Here is a 12,899-nt window from a genome sequence, read left to right on the forward strand (position 1 = left end):
TTGATGTCCTTGATGATATTGAGAGCCTGAAGTTATCATTATTTGGTAGCAAGGTTATAAATGCTCTACGATATGCAGACAGTCATTTCTTCTATTCTCCAGCACACATCAAGGATATCAATAGGGCATCCTAGATTAAATATTGCAGTGTGTTCTTTTGGGGCAGGTCCTGCTCTGTCAAAGCTCCATTGTAAAGCAAAGGGAGCTCTGAATGAGTAATAGCTACAGATTTTGCCCTTTCCCAGATGTATAGCATAGGCTGCTATTTCCATCAGTGCTGTGCTTCTGCTGACATAGTCTCAACATTTTTTCCATTTTTAGGGCTGAACCGGTGCTCACTAGGATAAAGGAAAACAGAAAAAGGGTCATTTCTCCATCATTTGATAACATTAAGTATGATAATTTTGAAATAGAGGAATATCCCCTCTCTGCACAGGGGTTTGACTGGGAGTTGTGGTGCCGATATCTGAACCCTCCTAAATCATGGTGGAAACTGGAGAACGCAACTGCTCCAATAAGGTAACATGCAATTGTGACCCAGATTAGGATATCAGAGGAAATGCTCATCTAGATGATGAGTGGTCTCAATTATGTAATAGGTTGTATCGACTGTAGTGTCAAATTAGAATAAATGTCCTTGAACTGTCCTTTTCAGCTTTTATCCTTAGCTTCTATACAGTCATCAAGAATACCTGTTTTCAGTAGGTCTTCTAATATGCTTCATTATTATTAGCATGATGCAAAGCACATACCAAAGTGAAACAGCAGACATGAATGCTCAAAAATACTGCTTTCTTCAAATGTTTTGTCTGCTAATTTAGGGTAATGGGCCAGAAAGAGAATTTTGTTTACAAATGCATTATATGAAGGGTACAACTGTCAGATCAGTTATGTTTACAGTAGTATCACATAGCTCTACAGCTGTGCTTTGTCATAGGAGTTAATGCTGGTCCAGCAATTGTGTGTGAGCAGTGACTGTATTAAATCCTAGCTTTGGTACAATCTAGCTCCATACTTTTTTATTATGTCTAGAGTATCGTTAGGCTGGTACAGAACAGTACCCCTATCTCTGGAAGGGGAAGAGATGCTTCTGAGTCCTCTCAGCAGCTCTGCTGAGGTTCCAGTCCTCTCCTCTGTCTGTGAATTCATACCAAGGAGGTCACTGGTACCTGTCCTCTCGCTCTCTGCAGAAAGAAAGTGTGAAGGCTGCTCTCACCAGCAACGGTTCTGCAAAGCACACCTTTTGCTTGCAGTGGTGGCATGAGGGGATCATCAATAGCAATCAGTTACTTGTTTCCATGCAGTCAGTGCAAGGGGTGTCTTTGATCCACTGGTCCTGTCTTTTCAGGCTGACAGCTCTTTTCTGGAGTTGTCAGCTGAGACTGCACTGACCCACGTGCTGGCCATCAGAACAGGACTCAGAACTGGAAAATGGGGGATAAAAATTCACAGCTTTGCCACAGACATATGTAAAAAGGAGTGGTAGTTTCCACAGCATTGGAAGCATTCCAGTGTTAATGAGCACCTATTAACATTATGAAAATGCTTTGAAATATTCTGCCAAGTCCTTGAGAAGCAAACGTTCTATATAAATTATGGTTTTAGTGATTTTTAAAAATAAACATATTTAAACTCAGGATAAAGAGCAAATCTACTTTTCCATTTACCCCAAAACTCTGTGCTAAATGAGGATCATGGAGTAAATGTTCTTTGAGAATATTGGATGTGTAAATTTGTACCCTAGCCCTTTCCCTGGAGCCTTTTATTCATTGAGATACACTGTATGTGTGTGCTGTGTAATTAAAAAAAAAGAGAGAGAGAAAGTAAAAAAAAAAAAAAAAAAAGAAAAGAAAAGCCACGTGTATTGATTGATGACTTATATCCTGCCTCCACTATGCCTTCGGAATTGTAACAAAGGGAAACAGGCCTGCTGGAAGATAGTTGAAAAACACCACCGAAACCAACATCCATTTCTGATAAATGGAACGTTATTTTTAAAATGGCATAAGTTAGCTGATATTATTAAATACATCAGAAACAGTCTTTCATTGTTTTGAAGTGGGTACTAAAGCACTTCAAGTTAAACACATAAATGTATATATTTCTGCAGGATTCTACAGTTTGTGATTAAGACGCACTATAATCTCTTTGAAAGCAGATGTCTACAATTATGGCAGCCTGAATGTTCTCAGTAAATGGAGGGTGATTTCCCTTTTACTGTTGTTAATTAATATCCTTTTGCTCCCAGAGCTCCCAATGCCATCATAATAACCAAAAAAGACGTTTTTCTTTTTTGCCATTGTGCCTTTATAAAGTAGGGAAAAAATGAAAAGGCCAAATTATTCTGTATTCTCCTCCACTGCATTTCTTAAAGATTTTACTCTCTGTGACTGAATTCTTACTTTCTTCTCTGGCTCTGCAGTAGTAAAAGTTGGATAATTCAGGTCATGACATAAATAGAACTTACTGATTCAGTAATGGTATGTGACTTTTTAAAATTTGGCCCAGGAAAACAGACTAGTGTTCATATTTACAGCATGCTCATAACAGAAGGCATTTCTTGATACTGGATTGAAAAAGCTGACCTGAACGTCCCTGTTCACTTCTTTAACATAATCTTAAAGAATAATGTTTTCTTATGTGGAGATGAACGTAGCTTCTGGCTAAGCACACAAAACCATGCACCATTGAGTATCCTTAATAATCACCATAGACAAGAGGCCTGAGAACTTAGCAGAGATGGAGACAGCTCCACCTTTTGGCCACAAYGGCTGGTGCCTCAGAAACAGTGCTGGGAGAAACTCTCAGACTTAGTACTGTTAGTGTCTAAACCGACCTGCTTTGGTGAATGTGTATGTCCAATCATTTTGAGTCTGTTTTCCTTCAATGATGCCTATTTGACCTTAGAATCAAGAACATTAGAAGAAGACAAAGCTGGATAAATCTGTTTCAGAAACATCTCCCTAAGAATCTATCTTGGCACACCATTTGGCCCAGCAGTGATAAATATAATCTATTTCTGAATAATAAAATTGTCCCTATTCCTATCTGCTAATTTTGTCTGCTGCTGTTTTATTCTTCCAGAAGTCCTGCCTTGATTGGATGCTTCGTAGTAGATAGAGAATATTTCCAAGAGATTGGCTTACTAGATGAGGGCATGGAAGTATATGGAGGAGAAAACGTGGAGCTCGGAATCAGGGTAAGAGCATAACCAACCAACACTGGCACCTTGCACTTAAAATACAGCTTGGCCCTTGTTATTGGGGGGAAAACAGTCAAAATTGTATGGAGGATGACTTGCAAAGGAGATTAATAGCTTTGTGTAGTAGTATAGACTGTTGTATTTGATCAGAAAAGAAAAAAAGAGCAAAAGCTCCCATATCTTTTTAAAAAACTTATCTGGGAAAAGCATAGAAATACAGAATTTGGTATTATTCTTTCCTTCAACTAACAATGCTGGAATTCTGCAGGGACTCCCTACTTACCTATGATCCCAGGCTCAGTGAGGAGGATAATTTCTCATTGATGTAATGGAAAAACCTTTCTAGATTCATTTATTTAAATTAGAAGAATCACTATAGAGCTAGCTGAAATATAAAGGCATTTATGCTGCCTTCTCTCTGCCTCTTCTGGGTATTTAAAATATTCATAGAGTACTGAAGCTGCATAAATTCTTCTTCCATCATACACTGTTCATCTGTTTACTTTGTGCAATATTTGTGTGGTTTGTGTATCTCTGTCTCCCTTCACAACTAAATACCATCCTGAAAACATAGTACTGTTCTCTTTGAGAATCTTTCAGTTTTTTARTACAGTTCCTAGATAGATAGGTGGTAGAGAAAAATGTTATGATTTGTGTTATAAAATTAAATCCCCACGTCTGTTATTGAAATGTTAGTGGAAGCTTGTATTTCATGCTTTTTGGTTGCCAGAATAAAAACAGACAGTTATATAATGGCAAAAAAAAATCTTTAAAAAATACAGAATTTTCTGCTGAGACTGTGAGGTATAACCAAAAATGCTCATTTTCTACTTCTGGCTTTCTAAAATTCTTTTCCTCCCACCTGTCAGAAATAAAATGTTACTGCAGCAAGAGTGAAGGGAAGGTCTCCTCTCAATTACATTAGAGCACAGTCGGAAAGAAAGGGAAAGAGAAATGCAGGACTGCTTCTTTTAGTAACACTGTTCTCTTCACTGTGAGGGCTAGGGAGCCTTATTCTCTTCCTGAAAAGTGATTTTTGCAGCTCAGTGTTGCAATGAGCTGAAAATTAGTGTCACTTTGATTTTCCTTTTCTTTTTTCTAACTAGCAAAACTATTGTTTCCATGTGAGGGCAGAGTTTTATCTAGTTCTGCATCGTGACATATATACCATCCAGTCCACTATACTTAGCTTTGCAGAAGTTGAGTGTGAAGAGTACTTTGATAGACAAGACTAGAGGGGCACAAATCTCTGCATAATTGAAACTTTGGAGTACAGTGGATCACCGGAATGAGGCCCAACACTGCTCTAATTTCCTTAGGGCTTTCTTCTGTCTCCAAGGAAGCAATGCCTGACCTACATAAAATACTATCATCTGTAAAAGATTGTGGTGTGCAGGGTAGCATAATGCATGCTGCCTCATCTGTCTCTATCCTGACTTGGATCTGTGTTCCTGGTTATATCAGAACAAATCACTGAGGTGTAATGAACAGATTTTTCAGCAGTTTATTACCAACTCTTCTCACAATTCTCAGCATAGCCCAGATAATACCAGGATGAATATAAATGTACAATGCAATATTAGATCTTCTGGGAAGCACAGTATTATTTCTACAGATGTCAAGCTTCACAAGCAGGCCCCTTCCCTCAGCTTCCCACTTTTGGTCAGACCTGTGGCCATGCACTGCCTCCTGGTAAAATACAGGAGGCTGCATAGAGTGGGCTGCCACAATATTGTGGGCAGCCATGTGGTTTGGTTGTACCCTAAACAATTGTTAGTGGCACTGCTCCCAAGGGCTGCCTTTGATTTTCTTTAGATTGGGGTATGCTAAAAAACATAGCCAGTAAGTGATTTCAGGCCAGATGGTCTGTCTCTGCTGGTAAACTGCATTTTCTTGTCTCTGCAGCACTGAAGAGTCATCTCTAGACTCCCTGTGTCGCTTTCAACTGCAGGGCCTGCAATATTTCACTTAATAAAGGCAGTAATTGTTCTACAAAAGCTGCATCAATTTGCATTTTATAATTACAGTATCAGTACAATAAATAATGTTTCCATTTTAAAATGATGATCTCCAATCCATGACTACATATTGCTCACCATGCTTCATCTTTCATCACCATTTTCCTTTTTAAGAAGTATCTAGCTTGATCTAGTATTCTGCTGTGTAATATGCATTATCATGTGGTGCTGGAGAGGCAGACACCAAGTGTACCCACACTGGCCTGGTATTCAGGCTGTTCAAGAAATAGGATGTTGTGTATCACATTCTGTAATAGGATGAAATTAATATCCAGGCAAATTTCCTGGATTTTTTTTATGGCTTGAGTTTGTCAGTAAAATTCACACAGCCTGTTCCCCTTCTTTATGGTATTTAGGCATTGAAAGTCAATTCTTACTCCTTTATCTAGAGATTTTATGCATAAACCTGTAAGAACAAACACTTCCAGTAACAAGAGAGGTTACATTCAACTACAGAAATAACAGCAAGAGTGAGGATCACTTGTGCTACCTGTTTATCTTAAACAAGCAGAACAAGGTTCTGCGTCCTTGTATTACTGTTTTGTTCCAGAGGGACAAACTGCAACTGAACTACTGCAAGCCACACTCATGTGCCTAATAGCTACAGCATCCTGTGATGACAGGACTGGCTAAATCAGTATCTCTGTGTGCACCTGTGCACAGATTTAGAGCCTTGTTCACTGAGTGCTTTGTTGGCAGCTGCAGCTTCAATGATAAAGATTTAATCTCCCAGCTGAGATGCTTCTGAGAAGCAAAGTCCACCTGCTTAGGGTTCTTTTCACTGTAAAGAGGAAACCACTTACTATGTMTTCTAAAATCTTGAAATGGTTTGTTTTCAGCTGAACTGAGGGGGTTTTCACTGTGTAGGGCCAAGAAGTAGACCCAGACGCATTGGAGACTTGTCCCAGAATCGTAACGACAGGAGTTATTTTTCTCACCTCCATCATCAGCACAAATGTAGTTGTGTTACATGAGTACAAGAAAAACCCCAGTTATTGGAAATTGTTTCTGAAGCATTTGTTGTTGGTAAACCATATGGAGACTGGAGGATTATTCTCTCCACTCTGATGATTAACTTTTCTTCTCAGATCCATTCATCTCTAAACTGAAGCATTATTTTAACTTCTAAGGTTTTTACCTTTGTTTATGGCTTTGTAATATTTGTAAAATAGTAAACATACATTATCAATAGATATTAATAAATTTCTGTTGCCTTGAGCTAGAAGCTGACACATGAGTTCAAAATATGAATACATTTCGAATCTTGGAAGCAACACTGTATTTTCTCTGTAAGCCAAATATTTTCTTCCAAAGCTATTTTTTTGCCTCATAGGAAAATAAAGTCAGGCTGGTTCATGCAAGACTGACAGCATCCTTTTTAAGCAGCTCAGTCACTTCATTAAGATTTAGTTACTGCATCCCAGTATCAATATCTTAGTTTCACATTAGGATAAGTAATGGTTCCTTTTGGTTTATGTTCAGTCATTCCCCATTGAATGGACTTACACATTCTTTTAAGGGACCAAATTACATTTTGAGGGCAAACTGGGATCCCATTGCCTAGGCGGGAGACCAAATAAGAACTGTGTTGGTAACTGCTTTATAGTGGAAATAAAGTGTGAATGTAAGGCTGGGGTTTCTCACCTTTATTTGGGCACTCTACTTCTGTGCTGTGCTTGCACAAGAAGTCCTCCTAGTTATGGAAGGCCCTGAAAATCCATTGCAGCCAACCCCTGATGGTTCAAGTCTAGTTTTTAATATGCTTCTTAAAGGCCTTTTCCAATTAAGGCCTTTTCCAGTTCCCACTGAAGTCAGYGTAAGTTCTTCTATCAAGAGCAAACCTGTAGTAAACATTTTGTCTGTAAAAGCAGCCTACAAATGTTTGATAAAGCTTTCAAATACTCTGTTACAAAGTTGTTTGTACCACTTTTAGGGATGCATAAACTCACGAAGATTCAATGATTTGCCTCAGGCCACAGACTAAGTCGTCATCAGAATCAAGGGAATGTAAGCCTAAGCTTTGACTTAGAGTAGTTATGTATATCAGAAAGACTCTGTGCTTGCAGTTGAATTCATGTTCACAGGGATATAATGGCTTCGTTAAATGGGTACAAGAAAATTTTATTAGAAGATAATGGCTTTTTAATGGAAAAGGAATGGGTCTTGCTCCCACTAAAACATATATCAAAACTTAACCATCAGCTGACCCAGGAGGAAAACTGCATTTATAGGTCAGACTGAACAGGGCACTCTTCTTTTATGCAGTATATTGCCATAGTGAAATTAATCATATCTGCAATAAAATAGCATTATAATAAATATATCTGCTTCATTTCCTGTTAGTGTAGCAGTTTGTGTCTAGAGCTTAAATGAAAAAGATCCTGCTGCTTTCTCTGTTAGTAGGCAAGCAGAGAAAGGCACTTTGTGAAGAGGCTAGCAGGAATGAGTTGTTTGACCAGAAAATGTTCCCAGTGTTCCCCACATTGGGGTTGTGTCTGTTTGATATGGTCCCTCTATTGTGGAGCAAGTAGATTTGAAATCTGTCGTGCCTCTCCCTGATATATTGTTTTTTTTTTCTTAAATTCCAGAAGTGGCTTCTGTTTCTTTTATGAAGATCCTTTATGCTCTGTCTCTATTTGTCTCTCTCTCTTTTTTTTTTTTTTTTTTTTTGAACCCCCAGCTTCTGGGACCATAACTCTTGATTGCTATCTAATTAACCCGCTCCCACTCCAGCCTATTGCTGGTTTACATGTCCATCATTGCCAATCCAAAGGATTTAGGTATCCCTATTATTTCTCACCTGAAGTCTCTTTATGATAATATGCCCTTGTAAGAGTCTTCATTTTTCATAAGCATGAGCAAGTGCAGATATTTACATTTGTCCCCAAATCTCCAAAAGTATTTGAAGATATTTTGGTTTTTTTCCTTTCCTTAAAAGTTTCCAGCAATTTTATATGTCTGTGTTTTTAATACAGGCTGTGAATTACATGTAATATATTCATAATTTCATATAAATAGATGTCTGTTTTTATTAAGAAAAATTTTCCAGTGTGTACCCTGTACAATGGAAGTTAGGCTGTAGTTTCACACCACATTGGCTTAAGCAGCTATGCAGGTTTACCTTCCTTGTGTTTCTCCTCACCAGCCTCTTGTTCTCACCCTTGTACCGCACCACTGCTTTGGCTCTGCCAGCATAGCTGTTTGTAGGGCTGCGCTGTACCCTGTGTCTCTGAAAACCTCCAGAAATAAACCTTTACATTTGAGCTCTTTTTTTTTTTTCTCTTAATCCCAGAGGATTATCTTTAATGCTAATGAGTTTGTGGTTTACCATGCTGCCTCACAAACTTTTGGGTTAGAAAAACTGAAAGGCTGATGTGTCAAAAGGTAGAAGCAACTATAGGCTGGAAAAGAAGTTGGGAGATTTTTTCACCGAGCCCCTGTGTTGTGGAGCTGTTGTCTGAATCTGTTTGCGTAGAGGGAGTCCAGTGGGATGCACGATGTGTGCCTGGTGGCCCTTTTGTCCTTGCTGCTGGGACGCCTTTCACCACACTCTGCTGAGCAATGCAGACCTTCCCTGAATTCCTTTCAGAAAAATGAATCTAGATACCCTCCAATCTTACACTTTCAGCCTCTCTTACTTGCTGTAGTCTTAWAGATGTGTTTTTAAATTGATTTTAATAAGTAGGCAGCAGCCCTTCCCACTAGGGCCTGACTTCCTGTAAATAAAAATTCCTTACAATATGGTCATGGGTGATGTCCAACAGTATTGGGTTGATGATATCTGAAGGGGGAGAACTGAGAAATACAGGAATACAAATATTCTTAGTTGCTATTTTTAGATAACATTTAAAATACTGCTTTTTAAGATACTGATTTCTCTTTAAGTTTACATTAAAGCTTTAAGTTGAAATTACATTAAAGCTTTACATTGAAAATGTCTGTTTTTATGCATTTTGTGAATTAGAGAGAGAGCACTTCTTTTCAGACTGAACTCTGCAAGAAAAATTTCAAAAGGTAGACCAAGTTCTTCTTCTTACAAGAAGTAGTCAATGCTTTTCATAGCCCACATTTTCACCATGAAAAAAATTTTCCTTGCAAGTCCCATGTAAGTACTTGCCTAGCATACTGTGTAACCAATAGTGGCTTCTCAGTGTGGCCAGAATTATTGCTAAAGTTAAGTTTGTTTTGGAAAAAAATACCTCACGGTTAACATCCTGCATCCCAAGATGACAGAGACTGAAATTCTCTATTTTCAGGGCTGTCATTTCACCAGAAGGAACAGCCTCTATTGAAAAGGAAAGAAAGAATTGCCTCTAAATTGTCATGCCTCCAAACGGGTGCCAGTCATGATACCAGCAGAAACTGACTTTCTGTGGCTTCTTCTATTTTTGTGTCACGCCTCCAGTGGAATACTTTTTTTCCCCTGTTCTGCCCATGAACGCCTCAGCAGGTATCCTGCAGTTACAGCATATATAATTATACATACAGACAACATTACCAGTTTGCCAATGAATCATTTTTTGCATTTTTTCCTCTTTCTGGGGTGAGAGTATTTTCTTAGCAGTTCACACGGGAAAGCAAATGGTTGATACAGCACCAGCTGGTACGTGGCATCACTATACCCTAGAAGGAAGGAAGAAGAAAAACTTGGAGATTTCTCACAGATGTTTTTTATACTGTTTATGCCTGTGTGGTCCCACATTACTAACTGGACAGTAATATAAACATCTTGATGTTTTATGAAAGGAAATTGTTGTTTACAGTGATAAAGAAGGAAGTAAATCAGCTTAAGTTGGTATGAACGTACAAATCAGAGGATTCAGATGAGATGCGAGCTAATTAGTGCATTATTATACCTCATAGCCTCATGTTTCATACCTTTCTGGACTTTTAAGTCATGGCATGTTGCAGATGGCATTCTAGCTTCTGGTATTGCAATTCTTCATGGATTAATTTATGAAGATCCCATGCTCTGTTTGTTGTAGTGTGGTACTGAGAAGAGATCTGGTGGGAATTTAAGCTTAAGTTGGAGAGTTTTTAGTACTGCAAGACTGTGTTAGTAGTCTGAGAAAGATTAGAGAAAGGCCTGCGAGAGAGAGGGAAAAGGACTGTTGTGCTCTAACAGAAGAGATTAGATGACCCAGATGGAGTGACCCACAACCTAACACATTTAGGTCAAAGCTGCAAAGGCCAGGTACCTTTACACGTCACAGCATCTTTGACTTGGTCTTTTGGTACTGATCAAGTCTTTAGCATAAGTGCAAGATTAACAACACGGATCAAGCTCAGTACAGGTGTGCTGGGGAGAGGAAGGCAAAAATGTAAACAATGGACAATACAATATGTTGTTGTATAAATATTAAACCACTGGTCATCTGGTTATTTAGTTTGCTTCTTTTTTGCCTCTCATGGTGAAAGGTGATTTCTTTTACTTCCTATTTATGACTTAAACTTGGCAATGTAGTGATTTATGTGTCATAGTTATTTTGCTGTGTCTAGCAGTGAGATAGATACATTTGAAAAACAATTGAATAAAGCCTTATGCCTTCAGTGACCCTTGAAGAGGGTTATCTCCTAGTAACATAAGCCGTAGAATGGCTTACTGCAATTATCAAACAGCAACACAACATAGGCAGTTTAACAATACATTGTAAAAGTTTTACAGCTCATGGAGATAAGTGCAAAATTAATCCCCACAGAACAAAACAATTTAAAAAGTACATAATGAAGCAATTAACTAAAAGGGGAAAAAACTACTGACAATTTAATATGGGGAAAATCTTTACATGTATTACTTTTTCAGTGAGAGTGTTCTATAAAGGCACAATTAATGTGAAATGAGGCCTATGAGGCAATTAATGAGAACTTCAAGAGTAAGATTTAAGGGATAATTTACATTTTAAAAATTGAGAGCAGCTCTAGTTATGTTAAAGCCTTTTTGTTTCCTACTCAAAATTCTTTTAGATTGGGGAGGAGATGTCTTTTTGTAGGTTGCTTGCAGTTTCATGTTAAGATTTTCAACTTGGGTGTGAAAAAAAGTATTTGTCGCATGTAAATAGGTGTGTTTGCCTGAAAGCTTGTATGATGAAGAAAAGTAGAATCGTCTTCAAAAACCTCAAAGGCCTTCAGTAATTTAAAACTAAGGAACAGTTGTGTCCTAGCTAAAAAAAATGGATGAACTGATTTTAAAGCTCTCTCTTCAGTCACTGATTTCTCTATGCATATTGTTTTGAGCTGTGAAGATAGGCAGTCATCTCTTGAAATTAATTCACACCCTGATTTCCCAGTCTGCAGAGGTACACACCAAGGATGCAATTCTCTTCAACATGTAGAAGCAGGGAGTAAACCAGAATCATAGCTTCTGTAAGCACGGTATTTTCTTTCTCTACCTGCCCACCTACATTCTGTTTTTCTCATCCTGAATTTAATTAACTTACCCCAGGACTTGGCATTTAATTCTACTGTTTGGGCAGACTTTTTCAACAGGGGGAACCAGTTTGATACAAGTAGAATAAAGAAAATTGTGCCTGGTTTCTTGCTGACTTTGGGGAATGTTAGCCAAATCGAACAGTATTTATTTGAACTATTGCAATAAGTTAGTGAAGTTTATCTGACGTCAGTGGAGATATCACCTAAATAAAGATTGACATATATGATCTAATGAGTATAGTTTCTAGGTTTACAGAGACAGATACCCAAATACACATGACAACCTGAAAACTTTTCAGGGTCTGATCCAAAACGCATTGTGTGCTACTAGAAACAAGAAAATTGATTTCAGTGGTCTTTGTGTCTGACCGTTCTCCCTGTGCTTTCTGCAGTCAACTCTCAAGATACCAAAGCAAAAATGCAGTCACAAAATGATCACAGACCCAGCTCACAGTATTGGATAAAAATAGTTTGTTCATACTACTTGCCTGTAAAGCATCAAGGTCATTATTGGCTATCTGTAAATGATTAATGATAATGGCAAAAGTTAAAAAAAAAAACAACCACCAACAGTTCAAGTGGAATGTGAGCCGTCATGATTCACAAATATTTGTTGTGTTAAATTGTTCCCCAAAAATATATGTTGAAGATATTGGTGACTATTTGTTTGGATCCACAGTACTAATTAATTCACACTGACAATTTTTTTTTTCTTTGGGCCACTTTTAATGAGTTCTTCTAATTTTGGCTTTTGCAGTCTTCACAGAAGCTAGAAAATGCTTCAGCTTTTTGAGAAATCCCAGCAAACCACTTAGACTTCAAACAGAACTTTTAAATAATTAAGTGCAATGATAGTTTCAAACAAGGTCATACCAGTTCTCTGAAAAACTGCATGACATGTAAATTTAACAAATGCAGTACATGCTAATAAACTGCTCAACATCATGTAGGACTTATTTTTTTATTAGACTAAGCTACCATAGCATGAAAAGAATACCCAATGATTAAAGAGATATAAAATAAACCCTTCTAATGAGGAAGTGTTATATCATTTTATAATGAAGTATAAATTATATATTAGAGAGAGATCAGCTTCAGAATTTTAATTGTTTTGATTAAACCTGCAAATTCAAATATGTTTGAGTGCAATTGAAAAGGATTTACTCAAGGACAGGGTTATAAAAATAAATAGAAATGGAGACCCTTTATCTAATGAAATAGATTTTCCAGATGTGAATGGAATTTGCTTT

At 37.7% G+C, this 12,899-nt stretch overlaps 1 protein-coding gene across 9 annotated transcripts in view; it reads left to right on the forward strand.

Moving 5' to 3' along the window:
• Positions 1 to 12,899, forward strand: part of GALNT18 (polypeptide N-acetylgalactosaminyltransferase 18) — a 346,024-nt gene that overhangs the window by 266,358 nt on the left and 66,767 nt on the right. For all 9 annotated transcript variants that reach the window (XM_026082494.1, XM_026082495.1, XM_026082493.1 and 6 more), the window contains 2 exons: positions 322 to 519; positions 3,085 to 3,199. In XM_026082494.1, coding sequence (XP_025938279.1) covers positions 322 to 519; positions 3,085 to 3,199 — 313 coding nt within the window. The remainder of the gene's footprint in view (positions 1 to 321; positions 520 to 3,084; positions 3,200 to 12,899) is intronic.

Source organism: Apteryx rowi, unplaced genomic scaffold (assembly GCF_003343035.1).
Source record: "Apteryx rowi isolate R43461 unplaced genomic scaffold, aptRow1 scaffold_58, whole genome shotgun sequence".
Classification (NCBI taxonomy): domain Eukaryota; kingdom Metazoa; phylum Chordata; class Aves; order Apterygiformes; family Apterygidae; genus Apteryx; species Apteryx rowi.